We start from the raw sequence: 20,935 nt of genomic DNA on the forward strand, positions 1-20,935 counted from the left end.
AATACACAATTTACTCAATCATTTGTTTGGAAAAAATGCCCTACTTTTATTTTTATACACACTGTAACAATAAGAAAATGTTTAACTCAAATAGATAACCATCAGTGCCTAATCCCATGGAAAATGTGAAGGAAACTAAAAGGTCTAGTTTTTAATTCTAGAAATATGCAGAAAGGAGGCATTCTCACTTGTGTCCCGGAAAGTACAGGAACTCCCTTTTCTTTGTGTAGTACTAACCAGTCACATTAATTTGTCAAAAACAGGGGGTCAAGGTTTAAGGATTATTTTTGTTTGCAAAGTGGTGAGTCTGTACATTTGCTTTGGTTTCTAAATGCTCAATGTTTAAATTAGTGCTGTAGAAAGCTAATTTGTCAAAGAAGATATTTTCATAAGTAGTAAGAAGATTAAATAAAGGCAAGTGTTTACCTTTAAATTTTGTGGTATTTTCTACGATTCAGGTGCAAAGTTTAATCCCAGTAGTACAGTCTTACTGATCCTTTCTGATAACTTCTGCTCTTTTATCTGTCAGCGTTGTTTCTAGAGGTACTGTTTTATGAGCACTTTACCCTGTTTTATTATTTCTGTGTTCCTTTCTTAACAATGCAGATATAAGTATTTAATTTTAATTTTCTTTCAAACTGTTTCCATAAAACTTGGTCAGTTTAAAGGTAAAGCTAGTAAAATAATCCATCAAACTGTTTTATTTAAAAGAATTGTATGCTGTGAAACACCTTACAATCTTTTGCTTTATATTGTACCTGCTTGTGTAGTTAATCAGATTTAAGCTTTTTTGTTATTTTGTGTTTTAGGTTCTGAAAAACACATGGTTTTTATGTTAATAAATGAAATTTTCCTTTTAGTGAGTTACAGTGGGGACATTTCTTGGTTGAATGAGAACAGTGTAAAGTGCTTCACAAGGCTAGCTGTAGATGAAAACAGAAGACACATTTCAGATAGAGTACTTAGGATCCTGTTATTCTGTTAAACATTGTTTAGTAAAATCTGTGTTCTCAAAAATGATAGCCTGGGAGAACTATGGAATGCTGCTTACACTAAAGGCTTCCCGTGTTGTGCTTGTATAGTACAGTGTATGGTCACTATGCACCTTACTGCCCTCATAAAGAAAGAAATGGAAAAGTAAAGGAGATGTTAGGGAAGGTCCAAGGTGGAAGAGACAGGAGTCCAAGAGTCCAGAGCCTAATAGAATGACTTTTTGTAGGTGTCATATCTCAAAAAGATACTGTACATTTACAGAATCCCCAAAGATTACAGATCGAGAATTCAATTGTTATCCCATGTACTTGTTTTTAATATCTAATGTAGAAGTTGTAACCGAGGTCAATTACGAAACGGTCTAAATGAATGATATACCAAACGTATGTCCTCTTGATATGTGTAACTCTTTGTGACTGACTGAATATATACCTCTTGTATTCTGATAACCCTCACAATAAGATCTATTAGGTTTACATGCATATTCTATGTATTAATAAATGTATCCTCGTGTATTAGTACCTGTGTGTGTGTGTTGTTTGAGTTATATCGCATGGTTGGATTCTAAGGCCATTAAAAGAATCAATTTTGTGATTTACTGCCACAATTAATAATTGTCCCATTAAATGCCCAAACCCCTACAGAACTGGTGCCTCGTGAAAGCACACTACACCGGTAAGCACCTTACTGCCCAGTTACTTATAAAGAGTGCCACAAGATAGAGCTCAAAAGGGAGCTTAGATATTTTGTCTTTCCTTCATTGTGTTATTTTTACTTTACCACAACATTTGTCCTTCTGTTTTCCTATTTAAAGATCCCTGCTACAGTACTCTTTCCTTGGGTGTATCACAGTATAAAAATATTTTCAGATATACAGTACTTAGATAGTACAGTATGTCTATTTTCACCTTGAATAAAGCCAGAAACAAGTACATTTAGTGCCATTTAACTATTTTTCATTTTAGAAAAGAATAATAAGACAATGAAATTATAATAAATGTCTTTTGAGTAGGTATCTCTTGTTGTTTCTTTTAATATGAAATGATTTCCCGATGCAGCTTACTAAATTACCCTTTAGCTGTGGCACCCCAAATCTTTGGTAAAACATTCCAGTATATCTTCAGGTGGGCAATACTTATAAAAACATTCATTTTTTATTTATTTGTGTTCTGTGTTAAGTTTTAAAGCCATCCTTGGTAGGTATCAAGATAACGGATCTTACTGTTAAGTAATACAGCAATCATAGACTTGTGAAATAAATGGAAAGTGTATATGGTGTTTCCAACATCTTTAAGCACACTATGTTTTGAAAATACATTTTGAAAATAATATTTTTTCTTTGCTTGTAGGGTCAATTCTTAAGAGAATTCTCCACCGGCACCGGAAATACAGTACTGTAGTCCTTTTGCACTGATTGGCATTGACTGCTGAAGAGAATGGATGCTGCTGTGGATATCCTGAAGCTGGTTCCAGTGAAAGTCAATGTGATGTCTGTCTCTGTAAGCTTGTTGGTTGTCTTTTTGGTTCTTCTCTACTGGTACGTAATTTATTTTTGTGTCTGTTATAATTGCAATGATCACTGGTTCCAGGTGAAATATTCAGTGTTCTAATATGTGAACGCTTTCATGTTGCTGGTAAGATTGTCTAAGAAAGGCCATTTAGCCTTTACACAGAGTGTTTATAAATTTAATTGGTATATTCAACCATATGATGTGAAAACTGCACCACGGAGCAGTGATCTGTGGTACACAAACAGGAAAATGAGAGACCATGTCACAGGTGTTCAACAGAAGGCGTGGAGTGTGTTCCCCAGCAAACCCACTCTTTTCTACTGCATTCTCCAAATTTTATGTTGCCCAAGTTTCATTACTCAATGTCTACTGTGGTTTTCACCATCCAGCTATTCAAACAGGCAAACTAATTTAGAAGCACCCTATATTCCTAACCGGTTTGTATTCTATGTAGTTTAGAAGTATAACAAAAACAGGTTCATCAGTAACAGTGTTTCTCTTAACCTTCTCTTAAGAATTGAATTTATTTGAAATACTGTAGCAGACACCTTTCTCCCAAGTACTCAGAACAGGAGTTCTCTGGTTTGGTACCTGAGCTGTGTAATTATACTAATACTGTATCTCTGAATAGTTAAAATAGAATGAAGTTTTTTTCTTTTCATCACCTAATTTACAACTGTCTGATTTATTGACTTGATTCTGTCTTGGGCTGTCATGTGCACCACAAGACCTGTAAGACTATAGGAAATGACCTTTTGTGTTTTCAGTATATCCTTTAAGGATGTCAGTACACCTTAAATTATTTTGTTGGTCAATTCACTAAACTGGTTTGAACAGAATGTATCATTTTGGTTTTGGTTTTGAAAATATTGAATTGTTTTTTTGATATTTTCAGTGTTGATAAAGTCTTAAAGATTTTTATTTTTTAATTATTGCATCAGCTATACTTTAAGTTTCCTTAGATTATTGGACCTGTCTGCCATTCATGTTTAGCTTTTGACTGAGACTCGTGCTTTAATTGACCACAAAAGTTAAAGAGTCTAAATGTTGGCAATTAATTATTGTTGTAGTAATTCAGGTGGGTAGCTGTGTCAGCATGCGTAGGCTGCAAAGGAACAAGTAATAGGTTTATTCCATGCTGAAAAGAGAAGAAAGAAAACACAACGTTTCGGCCGTGGAGCCTTCATCAGGTTTGGATAACAAGTGTCACTAGTGTGACCCACCACATGCAGCATTACAGTATTTAAAATAAATAATTACTTTTAAAAATACATTATTCAAGTTGTTTTCAATGATGTGTTACAAAGATGCTTTTAAAACCTGTCCTTTATTAAAATATATGTGGCCTAATTCAACTACAATATTCAAGCCACAACTCACATGAGACTCGTATGACTCCATTTAAATTAATAATACTAAAAACCCAGAAAACAGGAAGATATGTACCTGAGACAAATCTTATCAGAGTTTTAAAAACAGATTTATCCAGGTCAGATTGTTTTACACATGGGAGGGGACTCACTTCAGTTGCTACGTGTGGAGTAGATCAAAAAGATCTCAGATGATTTTACTTGACAATTGTAATTTCAGAATAGCTAAAGTAAACTTTTATCTGTAACCCAATAATTACTGTATGTCATATCTAGTATGATGCATGTGTGAAACCTTGCTTCCATTACTGCAGGATTTAAGATTACATAACATATACTGAACATGAGAGCACTGTCCCATACAGAGATGTCTTCCTAATTCAGAGAAATTTGATTTTGTAACCTTCTTTATTCAAATCCAGGTGAAGGTAATGGTATCAACAAGTTATGGAAAATGAGCAAGCCAGGGCAAAGAGCACATTTGCTGCTGGAAATTGCTGTGTTAAATGGCCATTTTTAATCACTTTTGTAGTGCTATACCAAAGACCATTTGTGACTTAAATTTAAGAAATAAAAGCTTTGACATTGATAGACAACATCTGTTTTTGACACATTTTATTGGGGGAAGAGACCTTTTTGTATCTTTCATTCCATATTTCCCATGCATTACTTAATGTTATCATTATCCAAGATTATACATGCTGTGTTAGGCAAATAAATCCATACTGCTGGCAAGCTCCAGCATTTTAATGTTTCTTTATTAGCCCTATACAATTTCTTGCATTAGGAATGCGTCTTTTCGCATACCCCAGCTTTTCTCCAGGGAGACAGACACAGAGACAGGGAGAGAAGCTTGGGGTCAGAGCGCAGGGTCTGCCATTGTACAGCGCCCCTGGAGCAGTTGGGGTTAAGGGCCTTGCTCAGGGGCCCAACGGAGTAGGATTCCTCTGCCGGCCACGGGATTTGAACCGGCAACCTTCCGGTCACAGGCGCAGATCCTTAGCCACAGAGCCACCTCTCCGAATGAGGCAACTTACTTATGTAACCTTTTCAATGCTGACACTGAAAATTGAAATTCATAGCTGAAACTAAAAACCATATCATAAAATAGTTATAAATCTGAAAAAGAAAATCACATTGTTTACGGGTGCCTCATTTGTTCAAATGAATTTTCACATTCACAGAGGCCTTAAACACCATTCACAAATTTTAGTTTCTTAGGAAGCAGTGTTCACATTGATAAAGCTGTTCAGTGTCCAGCACATTTCCTGTATTCAGTTCATAAAGCAAAGTACCTACTAAAATTTTATAGTTGAGAAAAATCAAATGGTACTGTATGTAAAGGTTTAATGTCAGAAAATAGGTTTCTTCTCAAGTACAGCACACTCTTGAAACCATACATGACTCTGATGTGGTCCAAAGGGAAGTGCGTAACCACTTGTCCAATAAAAAGCCTTGGAGAAAGACTGTATTATCATAGCACTGTATTAATTGCATCTCATTTCTTCACTTTGATTTCAGTCTTTTGAGTCTTTTTTTAAGTCACAATCTTCCAGGTGCATGTGTTAGATTTGCCTACTGTAGAAATCAAAATTTCTAGAAAAATGTAATTGATAAGTGGTGGCTACAGGCACAATTACATCTGCTGACAGCTCTTTGAATAAATATCTACTGTAAATAGTGGGTAGAATAGAACTCTATAACAGTGACTTCGATAATGATGAGGCCTGAAGTCAAAGGAACTGTTGGACTCATTCTTATTTGTTTAAAATCACCACCTTTGGAATATGCACAGACGAGCAGAGTAGAAGCTCAATGTGGTTAGCATTGCTGGCTTGCACTGCTGGGGCCTTAAGTTGAATTCCTGGTGTACTATCTGCATGGAGTTTGTACAGTTGCAAGAAAAAAATTCTGAACCCTTTGGAATTACCTGGATTTCTGCATTAATTAGTCATAAAAATGTGGTCTGATCTTCAACTAAGTCACAATAAAAGACAAACACAATCTGCTTAAAATAATAATACAAACAATTGTACTTCTTCTTGTCAGTACTGAACACATCGTTTAAACATTCACAGTCTAGGATGGAAAAAGTTTGTGAACCTCTAGGCAAATGACTTCTTCGAAAGCTAATTGGAGTCAGGTGTTCCAATCAATTCGATAATATTGGAGGTGTGGGTTGGAAGTGCCGTGCCCTATAAAAAAGAGACACAAAGGTTGGTTACTGACAGAGTCTGCGCTTCTCAAGAAAGAGCTGTTCATGTGAACCATGCCCTGATCAAAAGAAATATCAGAGGACCTTAGAAGAAGAATTGTAGAGATGCATAAAACTGGAAAAAGCTATGAAAGCATTTCTAAAGGCCTGGATGTTCATTAATCCACTAATTATCTGCAAATTGAAGAAATTCAGTACTGTTGCTACTCTCCCTAGGAGTGGGGCGTCCTGCAAAGATCACGGCAAGAGTGCAGTGTGCAATGCTGAAGGAGGTGAAAAAGAACCCTAGGGTAACGGCAAAGGACCTGCAGAAATCTCTTGAACTTGCCAAAGTCTCTGTTCATGTGTCCACTATAAGAAAAACACGGAACAAGAATGGTGTTAATGGAAGGACACCCAAGGAGGAAACAACTGCTCTCCAAAAAAAACATTGCTGCACATCTCAAGTTTGCAAAAGACCACCTGGGTGTTCCACAATGCTTCTTGGACAATGATCTGGGGACGGATGAGCCAAACCTTTAACTCTTTGGCAGAAACGTGCGTGCTATGCTTGGAGGAAAAAAAACACTGCACACCAACACCAAAACCTAATCCCAACCATGAAGCATGGTGGAGGGAGCATCATGGTTTGGGGCTGCTTTGCTGCCTCAGGGCCTGCACAGCTTGTAGAGAGAAAAATGAATTCAAAATTGTATCAAGACATTTTACAGGAGAATGTCAGGGTAGCAGTCTGTCACCTGAAGCTTAATGGAAGTTGGGTAATGCAACAAGACAATGACCTGAAACACACGGGTAAATCAGTTACAGAATGGTTTTAAAAAAATAAAATTTGTGTTCTGGAATGGCCAAGTCACAGTCCAGACCTCAACCTCAAGGAATGGTCTAAATTTTCTCTTAACCTTTGTGCACGTCTCATCACAGAAAATGTTTGGTGGAGGTCATTGCTGCTAAAGGTTCTACCAGTTACTAAATACAATGGTTCACATTTTCCAACCTGGACTGTGAATGTTTAAACGATGTGTTCAATATTGACAAGAAGTGCAATTTGTTTGTGTGTTATTTATTTAAGCAGATTGTGTTTGTCTATTATTGTGACTTAGTTCAAGATCAGACCACATTTTTATGAGTAATTAATGCAGAACTCCAGGTAATTCCAAAGGGTTCACAAACTTTTTCTTGCAACCGTGTGTTCTTTCCATGTTTTCTTGGGTTGCTTTGGTTTCCTGCCACAGTCCAAAGACATACTGATTGGTTGATTTGCTTTTGGGTAAATTGGCCTGGTGTAAGTGCATGAGTATTTGTGTCTGTGTGTGCCCTGTGATGGACCATCCCATCCAGGGTGTATCTCACCTTGTGCCCATTGCTTGCTGGGATAGGCTTTGGCTCCCCCACTACCCTGTAAAGTGGTTAGAAAATGGATGGATGCACATATAAAATTATTAAACATTTTCATATTAGTTTACTTCTAGTTTTAGTAAATAACTTGGTCAGTTCTGTTGAAATGGTGTTTACATATGGTTAAATACAGCTGATTTATACAGCTTTACACTGTCATGTGCCCACATTCTGTACTGTGTTATGTTCCCACAAAAATTCTGTATTGCTGTAAAAGCATGCCAGTTTAAACAGGGTAGCAAACAAGATTATTAGGAAACAATGCATTTCCTTGGGGATCTGAAGTCTTAAATCCATTGGCCACATGCTAGATTTGGGTAATGTTTTTCTTCATGTAAATTGTCTAAAAAATTATAACAATATGTATTATACCTCTAAAGTTTTTTTTAATAATTAAGAATTTCACAAAATACTATTATTTTACTTTTCATTAAGTATGGGAATACTAAAAATATTTGTTCCCAGTAATGCAGCAGAAACACAAACACTGCCGTTTAGTCTAGGATGCTTTATGCTGTCTTTACAGAGCAAACAAAGTAGCTATCTTGTGTTTTATTTTGATAAAGTGACTTCACACAGTATTGTGCAGCACTGGTTTAAAAAAGTTTTACATTTCTATACATTTATGTAACTTCTGAAATCGTTTTGTATCCTCCAACAGTGCTATTTCTGTACACATTACTGCTAAAATGCATTTTGACTTTCCTCTTATGAAAGAAAAAAGTGCTCATTCTGCAAGTTTCTTTGGAACAAATTTAGTTATAAGACAAGATTTTACATGGAAAATAAAATATATCATGCTGTAATAATGGTTATTAGAATAAGCATAAAGTAACCAGATGCTTTTAGTTGTCAATTTTTGCAACTATAGTACATGCTAATGCACAGAATAAAAAAGGGGTAATTTTTTACATTCCAATAAAAAATCTATCATAACCAATGTTAAGATAAAATTATGAATTCTTTTTCTATAAATATAAATTTGAGTTTTAAGATTTAATATCATATTGTTTGGATAAAAATGTGTTGAGCTGCAAATGACAGATTTAAGCTCCATTTTAAACCTGCTAACTGTGTTTTAATGAACTAAATTTCTCCTTTTAGATAAGAGAAGCTGCTCAGAGCTCAAAAATATGTAGAAGGGTTTGTGGTTAAGAGTCTGCTGCCTACATTTTTGATTAAGCTGTCAGTTCTGGCTTTCTCGATTTTTTTTTTCACTCCTCCAGTCTTCCAAAAGCCTTTGAAAGTGCATCTTTTCTTGAAGTGAAGACAGATCCCAGTGAGCTCTGCCAACATTACTGTCAGGGTCAAATACAACAGACCAGAAGTGCTATATTCATAATGTGTTAACTACCACACATACTGTAGTTTTCTAGAAACAACAGAAACACTTTGGATGTTTGTAAAAAAGCATGGTAAACTGAGGTTAAAGACAAATACCTCTTTACAGACCTATTCACTGCCCTTTTCTAACATAAAAATCATGAATATGTAGAGCTTTGCTTTTAAATTATAAAAATCAATGTATTTTTAAATAGCCCCTTTCACAACAAGGTTGCCCCAAGGCGCTAAACAAAGCAAGTGACCATACATGTTGTGAATACAGAACAGAAAAGACCAGAGGACAACGGAGGAGAGGAACCAAAAACGCCTTAGTAAGGAGAAAGAAAACCCTCTAGGGGTCCAAGGTCAAATGGCTGCCCAACCCCTTTGGGCATGCTAACATTATACAATTTAAAAAAGGAATACATGAATAAGGGTATTAATCTATCCATCATGTCTTCTGTGTGTTAGTACTCCATGCAGATCTTGGTAGAAAAATCCTCCTAAACAATAGCTACATCCACAATGTCCCTCTTGGATCCATGGCAGTGATGCAGCATCCAACTCAGATGGGCGCCATCCAGACATGTGGGGAGGAAAATAGGATAGTTTGGTCAGAACAGATGTATCTACCTGGGGGGCCAACACAGAGACACACAATGGCATGTACAGCAGCACCAGCAGCCATGGTTGCAGTGGGCTATAATGTAAGGTGTAAGTAGGCTAGGCTGAAGTAATAGGTCTTCAGTCTGGATTTGAATACTGAGATTGACTCGGTATCCTGAACATGGGGTGGGAGACTGTTCCAGGCCCTGTTTAGGGGCCCTGTAACTAAAGGCTTTACCTCCAACTGTTTTTTTTATTAATGCATGGAATATGAAGAAGACCTGCATTCTGTGATCTAAGTGGACAACTTGGATGGTAAACATTAATAAGTTCCATTAGATAGACAGGTGCCTGACCTCAGAGCCTTTTCAGTAAGTAGAAGGATTTTGAAGTCCGCCCTGTACTTGACAGGAAGCCAATGAAGAGAGCTAAGTATGGGGGTTATGTGGTCGTACTTTCTGCTCCTAGTAACAATTCTAGCTGCTGCATTCTGAATTCGCTGTAAGGTGTTGAAAAAGTGATGGGTGCTCCCTGATAGTAGGGCATTGCAGTAGTCTAACCTGCTATATACAAGAGCATGCATTAATTTCTCTGTGTCTTGAGTGGAGAGAAACTGCCTTCGTTTTCCAATGTTTCTTAACTGTAGGAAGCATGTTTTCGATACTGTTTAACATGAGAGTTAAACGAAAGCCCCAAAGACTCAGCACGTAACTTAGGCAAATTTTTAAATCCTCTGATTTAAGTGCTGAAGTTATAGTACTCCTATAAGTATTGTTGCCTCTAAACAACAGAACCTCAGTTTTGAGTAACAAAACGTTTACACACATCTAAGTCTTTACTTCCTTAATGCAATTAACTAAAGTGATAATAGAAGAGTTTTTGTTAGGTGTAAATGAAATGTATATTTGAGTGTCATCAGCATATGAATGAAAGTTAATATTATGTTTTCGTATTATCATACCTAACGGCAGCATGTAGAGAGAACAATATTGGTCCCAGCACTGATCCTTGTGGTACCCCAAATTGAACTGAAATTGACAAATTTGAATTGAATCGAAATTGACAAAACAGTAGAATTATTAGATATTTGAACATACAGTAGTGAAAACGATTAGTTAAATATGGAGTAAACCGCTTAAGGACGGTTCCACATAAGCCAACCTCAAACTAAAGGCTGTGTAACAAAACAGAGTGGTCAAACGTGTCAAAGGCAGCACTAAGATCTAGAAGCACGAGCACTGTTGCATTCTCAGCGTCAGTAGCTAACAGAATATCATTTACGACTCTTTTTAATGCAATTTCAGTGCTGTGGCCTGAGAGGAAACCAGACTGGAATTTCTCAAGTGTATTATTTGAGTCCAGATACAGATGAAGTTGGGCCACAACTCTCAAGAAGTTTAGATAGAAATGGGATGTGTGAGACAGGCCTGCAGTTGTTAAGAACTTGTGGATCCAAATTTGGCTTCTTAAGGAGAGGTCTAACAACCGCCACCTTAAATTGATCAGATACAATGCCAGATGCAAGAGACGTGTTCGTCATACTAATTATAGGTCCTGCCAGTACTTCGAGGGAATCTTTGACTAGCTGAGCGGGGATGGGATCTAGCGGGGATCTTTGTCTTAATATTTAATTTTTTGAGTTCTTGTTCATTAACTAATGGAAAAACACTAAAGAAGTTCACATATTGTTTCTGTACTAGACTTCTTTGTGTCTTATTTGATTGTGCTTGAAGTCTGATGTATTCATTTTATTGTTAAAGAAGTTCATGAAATCGTCACTACTAAAGTTAGATGGTACTATAGAATCGGTCTCATTTGTAAGATTAGCTATTGTCTTAAATAGGTAGCGAGGGTTATTTTAATAATAAGTTCAGAGTAGTAGACCAAACAAGCTATATATAGGGCTTTCTTATATTGTTAATTATATTCGGTCCATGCTGACTTGAATGCTTGTAGACCAGTAGATCTCCATTTGCGTTCTAGTTTGCGGCACTCCTGTTTAAGGGATTGTGTGTGATCATTATACCATGGAGAGTCTGGGCAATTTCATCAAGGGCCTGTCTGCCCACTGTATTATAGTCATGTGTGATTTTGTCAACATTGTTACTGGAGATTAAATTATTTTTATAGAATACTATTTATATTGAACAAGCTAACAGTACAGTACAGCTTCTTATAACATAATCACAAAACCTGTATGTTTAAACAATTATATGAAGCAAAATATGTCTAATAAGAAAACAGAAATGTATTCTCACTCTGTGTAGCTTGAGCATAACGAGGAATGGCCTGACTGAGCGCATAAAACAACCTGAAGAAAGAATGGTCATTGACCGTTCTGTACTGTACCATGACCGTACTGTACAAAACTTAAATATAAAAACAAAAAATGACTAAGAAATACAGAAAAGATAGATTTAAAGTAGACATATGAGCTCTGACTCCATAATAGTTCTCAGATAACAAATTATAGAAGAGAACTGATATGTTTTCTGTTCAAATCTGAGCAATGAATGAAAAAGGTCTAGTTAACATTGTAGTTCAGGTGGGTAGCTGCGTCAGCATGCGTAGGCTGCAAAGGAACAAGTAATAGGTTTATTCCATGCTGAAAAAAAGAAGAAAGAGAACACAACGTTTCAGCCGTGGAGCCTTCTTCAGGTGTGAGAGAGACAGAGCAGTAGACAAAGGTAAAGTAGCGGGAGAACAAAGGTTGGGAGGGAGGAGGAGTGAGAGGCGGGAGCAGGGGACAGAAAGAGAGGCCAATCAAGAGGTGTGAAGTCAGAATGTGTGCAGAGGTGTGAAATGAAACTTCCAATGAATGGAGAAAATTTAAAAGAACACTAGTCTGTCATTTAGAGAAGGGAGAATGTGTGATCCTAGCTGCAGAATAATTTTGGTTTCGGTGGTCTTTCTGATGTATGAGTTCGGAAAACTGTCTTACAATTATCTGAGTAATGGATTTTTATGTGATAGACTTTATTGTGCCTATGCTGTTTCAGATATATTAAGTCACATGATGTAGAAGATAATTAACCTTGTTACACTGCCTCTCTGTGAAGTCATTTTCTGTACAGTATTCATTATTGAACTATTTTGCACAGGACTATTTTGGTTAGATACCCACAGCATGATGCTGATGTAACCATAATTTATTGCCTTTGATGGTTCGGCTTTCCGAGATGTCTGTGGTTTAGAGATCACATTTCTACGTTCTAAATCAAATCACATTCCTCCATTCCACAAGGTACAGTTAGCCTGAGCTGCAACCACACACAGACTTGCATCAATAGCTTAAATCACGGACAGCCACACAGTGTTCACAGCACTATATTTTACCTCCGTTTTATTCATTGATCAGGGTGCCTTTGCGGAAGCACCATACACTGGTTATTGTTTAATTAAAGACTTGTTGACAGTTCATTCATCAAATGAACTAATCATATCATGGCACACCTCTCTGTAAGGTTTAAGAATTTGCTTTGTTCGGCTGTTTTCCTGTGAATTCTTGTTTATAAATCTAAATATGGTTAACTATAGAATATTCACAGCTGCTTAAACAGCTGGAATTCTACTTCTGTACAGTATCTGAAGAGATTTGAAGAGATTTTTTTAACCTTACTTGAGGAAGCTTCAAGAAACCACTAGAAGAGATTCTTTATTAACTGCTACTGGTAAAATAACCAATATGAACTGAATGGCCTCCTCTTGTTTTTTTACATTTTTTGTGGTATGTGTAGCATTTTACATTTCTTGCCCAGTATTTTAATGTTCAGTGAGGTCCAGAGCCTCCAGGCAAGGAGCACTGTCTCAATGGACTTTCCATTTGTGCTGTAAATCTACACAAAGCTCTTACTTATCTTATGTACTGTACTGTAGCATTTGTGACTCACGTGACTAGTTTTTTATTTGTTTTGTGTTTTTACTACCGTTTTCCATTGCATTCTCACTCTCTGTAGCTTGGGCATAAAAGTGTCTTAATAAACAATGTCTTCACCATGTACATAACATGCTCTTAACAAAGGGTATTTATTCATCCAGTCATGTGCCATTTTCTCCAAAACAGTGATTAACTTTAGGCTTTGCATATCCAACTATAACGTTGAACAACAGAGATGACAGCTAATGTCTGAATCACTGTCCATTTCTCAGGAAGCAGTGGTGAATTACTGGCCTTCTTAAGGCATCTGACCAATTGGAATTCTGGAGTTTTGGTTATTTTACCTCCACTGTAAATGAAACCTTACAGCTGTTTTGTATGTCGGATGTACCAAGACCTACCCATAAACGATTCTTTTTCTGATCAAGGTGTGAAATATAGAGCAACCCAATGCTGCAGACATACAGTATGCCACTTTAGAAGATACAGGATGCTGCATTTTAGTCCTAATCCTTTTCCATATTTGAAACACAGATACAATAACAGATACCGCATCTTTCTTAACCACATCCTATGGTGAGATACAATGCGCTAGCTTTGCCCAGTCAGTTAAAATTAATCTTTTTGAAAAATGTCATCAAAATTATTGGATTTTAACTGGACGTTTTTCTCAGTTCTTACAGTGATGGGAATTAAATAGCTGTGACCTGGAAGTGCAGTTTTGTCTGGAGGAAATACAAATGGCATGTTTTATAGCTGGTCCCATCCAGTGTAAATGAACAGAAATGTCACTGTGGGGTTAGTTCATTCTAAGCAGTGAGAAAGCACTCACTCACAACTCCTTTACATAAACATTCTGAATGAGATAATGCAGATGGAGCAGATGACGAATATGTACCCTGGTAATGTTTGTATGGCCGACATGCCACTAACATTTTCATGCTGTTTGAGTACAGTTATCTCCTGATGGACTCTAACCAGGTTAAGAGTACAACATTCAATAATTTGGACAGAGTTTAGACTGGTTTGTACAGAAACTTCCAGAAACACTATGGGCTCACCTTCATAATGCTTGCAATCCACATTCCAGCCTTGGTGTTGTTTGTTGATATGGTTGTTCTGGTTCTTTCAGTTATTGCATTTCATTTTATCTATTCATTTGTCAAGCCATTTTGTAAAATATTATAAGTCAGTGCCATTTCATTTTTGAGGAGGATGTGCTCTACCATTTCTTTATTAAACCTTAAGCGGTGCCTAATTAAAAGAGTTAATTTAATCTAATTTTATGGACATCATTAAAATCCATACTCTCTAAAAGAAAACGTATAAAAATGCATGAGGAACATTAAAGTTGAACATATATGGTATGTCACTTCTGTTGTTTATACATATAATGAGGCCATGTTATAAATAACAGGCTTTCAAAGAGCCTATTTATTTGGACTTTTTCTAAAGTAGCAGTGTAGCTACATTTCATAACTCAAGGAATAATCAAAGTATTATAATTGCTTTATTTATATGGTATTTAACATGCATGAATGTTTTACATGATTATTTTAATTGTGTAAATGGAAGATTTACATTTTGAAACATTGGAAGAGATTTGTGTCAATCAGGTCGATCAATTAAATCAATTTAATTGAGTTCCTAATTCAAGACAAAAAGAGCTTTGGTTTTCATTGCAGATGCTTCCAAAACCGATTTTACTTCAAAAACAATCAAAGTGATCCAACTTGTTTCTGGAATTAGGTGACCAAGAGACAAACTGACTTTACTTTATACTTACTGTACATAAAGTAAAAATTATATGAGGTGTATGCTAATGCTTTATAACGTTCAGTTACACATTAAGGAGCTCAGTCTGGTTTATTATTATCACAACATCCAATTTACAGTAGATATCTCATTATTCTAAATAATGAAGAAAAAAGTTGATTGTAGCAACAAAATAATGTAAAATTTAGTTTTGGTAAGCAAAAGAGAGCTACGTGAAGTTTGTAAATGCAGGACAGTGTAATCCCATACAAATGTTTATCAAAGAATGGTAAATCTTATTTCTTTAAAAAGTTACACAACTTGAACAAATGCAAACAGTAAGGCACCTGTACAGAAGAAAAGGAACATTACCCCTTACTTTTAACGCTACAATTGAAAAAATGTGGCTGTACTTACATAGCCAAAAAGCACACTGAAAGTAACATGTGTAGTGATTCATATTCGTTCAAGATTCAGATTCAACAAGATTCAGAAGGGATTCTGGAGAGGATTCTGTGGACTGTTCTAAAGGGAATTCAAAGGAGAATTCCAGGGCAGGACGGCCCAGGAGCAGAAGGCTCCCAAGGGCAGGACATTCTCGCAGCGCGCCTCCTGACCATCCTGAGACTCAGCCCGGACAACCACGGAACGGCCAGTGTGACCGAGTGCCAGAACTTTCCTTTGTTCTAAGAGTCTAGAGTGGAGGTTGCCAGAGAGTAACCAGCAGCAGGCCTCGTGAACAGGTCGGAACTGTGGACAGCTGAATCACTATTCAGAACTAGCTCTTCATCATAAACGAACTGGTCCTCTTCCTGACTTGCTGGGACCCACAGTCATCTTTTCTCCTGTGCACAAACTTAACTAGCAGGCCAGTGAGCATCAGCAACACACCGTCGCAAGCCGCACAGCACAGCCTGGCACCGAGCCAGAGAGCGCGGATTGGACAGCAACAGCCTGCAACTGTTTCTTTGTGCCCGCAGGAGATCTGAATCCCCAGAGATTGGATGAGTATTCAACTTCAATGCATTACAGCTCGAGAATTCAACTGTTATCCCAACCAGTTGATATCAATTTAATTCCTAAGAGTTATGTACTTGTTTGAGTATCTAATGTAGAAGTTATAACTAAGTTCATTTACGAAACGGTCTTAATGAATGATATACTGAACGTATGTCCTCTTGATATGTGTAACACTTCGTAACTGATTGAATATATATCTTTTGTATTCTGATAACCCTCTCGATAAGATCTGTTAGGTTTACATGCATATTCTATGTATTAATAAATGTATCCTCGTGTATTAGTACCTGTGTGTGTGCGTTGTTTGAGTTATGTCGCATGGTTGGACTCTAAAGCCATCAAAAGAATCAACTTTGTGATTTACTGCTACAATTAATAATTGTCTCAGTAAATGCCCAAACCCTACAGAACTGGTGCCTTCAGAGAGCCACTACATTACATTTTGGCTATGGCAACGTTACATATTTGGCGTCCCTGAACGGCTATGAATCACTACACATGCATCCTCCTATAGTTGGGTCATTTATGGTCTAACAAATTTAAACATATTAGACCTTCACCTTGTCCTCACCAAGTCCTAAAAGTAGATAAAACTAACATCATTTGACATCATTAGACACGCACAAATTGTACTTTTTTCTATTTAAGAAAATCAGCCAGCATTCAATACCTATGTGTGAAAAAGTAAGTGCACCTTGCTATCTCAATTAAGAGGATATGTAGATTAGTTTTATAATAGTAAATATAACACTAAAACGTGTAAATGATTAGTTGATAATTATAATAAGAATGGCAAAATAGAAAGTTTGTGTGTTATTTGTCAAATTAGGTTATTAGTTTTATTTACTGTAATTAGTTGGTGAGGACTAGGTGAAGGTCGAATACAGTATATCTTAATACAGTAAGTTAAACCATAAATTCTTAAGTGATATCATATTTACATTTTCACAACACTGTATATTGTATGCAGTTTGAATTATGAACTCATAATGAAAACTCTTTACTACAGAGAGTTGGTACACTCTTTAATGTTAAAACCGATTTGCCAGACTTTTGCCCTGTGATATTCCCAACAGAATTGTGGCTGCAGTATGTTCTCATAAAGTAGCATTCTTTCTAATACAAGGCACAAGCCTTTGTAATTTAGTGCTACAGAGAACTGAATTGTAATCACGGCAAAGAATTCATGACAATTTATATGCTAATACAACCAGATAAACCACAGTAGAGCCTCCATTACCTAAAGCCAGCAACGGCAGCACTCTGGATTATTCAGACTGCAGCTGTGGGATTCTGTACTCTATGTACCTCATAGAGTTCTTCATTACACATTCAGGTTACAGTACATGGATGCTGCTGTGTTTAATTGGTTATGTATGAAGGCATTATGATCTGGAATCTGAAAGCCAGTGTCATATCCTCAGTTTTTGATATTTTATCTGCCGTGCTGAAACTAGGTACAAATGTAGTGTATTTCTCTAATGTTTTTTTTAGTCAGCAGGTAGTTTCCAAATACTCGGTAGCTTATGGAAGCTTTTGAAAAGCCACCTTGAATACCACAGGGTTACTTAATACTTGTTAACTCCAGTAACAACAATAAAAAAATCCAGAATACAACCCATCTAATGCAATGGATGTCACCACATCAGAAAAGAGATGTAAGAAAGTTTTATCCAATGTTGATAAATATACAGTATTTAAATGATCAATTAAATATATTGATTTAATTGATTTACCTGATTGACAAAAAATCTCATCCAAAGTTTGAAAATCTAAATCTTCCATTTACACAATTTAAATAATCATGTAAAACATTCATGCATGTTAAATACTATATAAATAAAGCAATTATAAAACTTTGAGTATTCCTGGATTTATTAAATTGTAGCTACACTGCTTCTTTGGAAAACATCCAAATTAATAGGCTCTTTGAAAGACTGTTATTTATAACAAGGCCTCATTATATGTATAAACAAAAGAAGTGACATACCATATATGTTAAACTTTAATGTTCCTCATACATTTTTATACATTTTCTTTCAGAGAGTATGTATTTTAGTGATGTCTATAAAATTTGATTCAATTAACTCTGCAAAATTAGACACCACTTAAGGTTTAATAAAGAATCAGTAAAGCACTTCCTCCTCAAGTATGAAATGGCACTGACTTAGAGTACTGACAAAGCTGAAAAAAAAAATTACATGCTCAAGTTGTGCAGCCCCGAGGTTTTTTGTGAAGATGTCAAATGTCCCTCAGTTTAAACACTTAAAAAATTGTTAATAGACACACAGGAAGTACTGTACATTCCTGAGGTTATCAAAACAAAAGGAGAGGTAAAAAAATACTGATTTCAGGGGTAAAGTTGAACATCATGCACTTTGAAATATATCCAACTTAAAAAAATACATATGCTTTTGAAAGCCACACATCTCTATATTTCTTTGATAGAAACTAATAAAACCCCACCATACAATGCAGATAAAACATACGTACAGTATTGAAAGCCATACATCTCTATTTTTGTTTCTATCAAATGAATACTGTTTGTAAACCTGGATTGTCATGCTAAGTAGCTTAAAGTTACATGTGCCTAACAGATTTGGAGGCTACTTCATTAACTATCAATATATTCATATTTGTATGTATTTGTAATTTTATTTTTTGCAGTACTGGGTGGGCTTCACAAATTTTTTATTTGTTGTTTATATTCTTGCCTCCTGTAGATGACTTCTGAAAATGCTTGCTTGTTGCAGTATTAGGAACAAGAAACTGTATATTGATGCTGATGAAAATGTAGTTGGAAATAAAATTTTGCATGGTTTCTGTTGGTCATTATTCTTGTCGAGTGTCATTTTCAGGGCCAGGTTAGTGTTGAACTACTATACATGCTGATTATTCAAAGGCCTTTATGATAATATTTACTTTAGTACATTCCTCGCAGAACATTAAATATGCAATATGATGATACTGTAAAAGAGAGTTAATACTGTACATACAGTATATACCAATTTAGAATGACTTAAATCAGGTCAAGTGTACATTTGCTACAGTCTTTGTTCTGTCTTTATAAAGAATTGAATGTAGTACTGTATATACTTTTTTACTGGTGAAAATTGTTTCAGAACAAAGCACAAAATGATTGTAGAATATGAACAATCTATTTGAAAGCAAGTGCAGGGCCCTCCAGATTTATTGATGAATCATACTGTACAACAGAATTGATACTGCCTTGCTTAACAAAATCTAAACGAGAGTAAATTCATGTAAATAAATCTAATCTGTTTGAAAATTTTGCAGTGTGGAAAAAATTAAGTGTGCTGTTTAAGAAGGAAATGGTAGAAAAAAAACAAATCATGAAAGAAAGCTGTACAGTTGAAATGTTGTGTGCATTCTTTTTACTTTTCACTGTGGAATTACTAAGTACCTTTACTAAGGCTTTTGAGAAAGCTACACATAGGAAATTAATTCTGAAAATTCAGAATGTAATTCATGTATGCAGAGCACTATGTTTATACATTTTATATACAGTGAATTTATTTTGGATACTAATTGTTTTCTGGTGACTTTTTTTATTTCTTGATCGTGACTGACCATGATATGCTCTTGAGTCATTGTTGCACAGGATCTAAATCACTTCTAGTGAGAGGTGATATGGTGATTTAACCTGTGTGTCAGAACAGAAATACACAGAAAGGAACTAGTATGCTCTGCTAATCAATAGAACAATGCCTTTGCGACATCAGTATGTCGGAGTTCACTCACAGTTGCTTGCAGCCTGGGGTGTTCACAGCTGGTAAGATGTTACAACCTGTCAATGAAAGGACATGATTTGGGAGCCCATGAGTCATGACACCTTGCCAATATCGAATGTAATCAGATTTTATTCAGTTTAATGGGTCTTGCATGACTTCCATTTTGTAGCAGCAGTCTTAGTTGTTATTGTTGCTTTATCATAAATAACTCCTCACTAAGGCAAAAAATAGGAATATTTAATAAAATGCATGATTTCAAAAGTTATCACAAATGTCAGAAGCACATTATGTTCCTTTGCTTTGCATACCAAGGTTTTTTGGGGTATTATTGCCCAGTTTGGTTGGCTTAATTCTCTGGTTCATGCAGCCACTCTGACTTACAATTAATCTATCAAATGTATTATTATTATTAGTCTTTAGGACACATTCCTGTTTTAAAAAGCTGATCTGGCAGAAAGGCTCACTCTGCTGCAACAGTCAGCATTAAGCAATGAGAGCTATGGGCTGGGGCCTAACAATTGTCTTTTAGTCTCCTGATTGGGCAAGATTCTTCTGTCTCCAAGTTTAAATAAACCCAGCCAAGACCAACAGCTTGACAAATCCTAAAATTGGGACTGATAGTGGTGTTTTCACTGACATATGGTTCAGATTGCACATAACAGCAGATTTTTTTCTTTCCCCTCATTTCTTGTAATTTTTAATAGTGTGAACAATAAGGATCATTCCAGTTCATGGACCATGAATTCCAGTTCTCATACCTATGATCAACCCATTGATATCTTGTCCCCTTTTTCATTCACATACTGTAATGATAGCTGTGTATGAAGCTTAAAGTCTTGAGGGAAAGCACCCCTCATCATATGTTCTTGTCTCTTAAAATTCTGTTTCTGGCTCCCAAATGGTTCATCTGCCAAAGACTCACTTTGAGTGCAGTTTGGGCCCTGATTCAGAGATTGTACAGTACATTTGAGCCTTAGTTCAGTCACCTGCTGGGTGTGACTAGGATTCCCCATGTACAGTATGTGACAGTGCACAGCTGGCTCTGCACTGCAGGGAGTAAGCCAGGTATTCAGAAATATGAAACTATTTTTTTTAATTAGTCTGTTCAAAGCTATTAC

The 20,935-nt window shown here is 36.1% G+C and overlaps 1 protein-coding gene across 1 annotated transcript in view; it reads left to right on the top strand.

Annotated features, from left to right (window-relative positions):
• Positions 1 to 20,935, top strand: part of tbxas1 (thromboxane A synthase 1 (platelet)) — a 132,623-nt gene that overhangs the window by 16,743 nt on the left and 94,945 nt on the right. The window contains exon 2 of the mRNA XM_088646958.1: positions 2,343 to 2,530. Coding sequence (XP_088503084.1) covers positions 2,430 to 2,530 — 101 coding nt within the window. The 5' untranslated portion in view covers positions 2,343 to 2,429. The remainder of the gene's footprint in view (positions 1 to 2,342; positions 2,531 to 20,935) is intronic.

This window comes from Lepisosteus platostomus, chromosome 9, assembly GCF_059453375.1.
Source record: "Lepisosteus platostomus isolate fLepPlt1 chromosome 9, fLepPlt1.hap1, whole genome shotgun sequence".
NCBI lineage: Eukaryota > Metazoa > Chordata > Actinopteri > Semionotiformes > Lepisosteidae > Lepisosteus > Lepisosteus platostomus.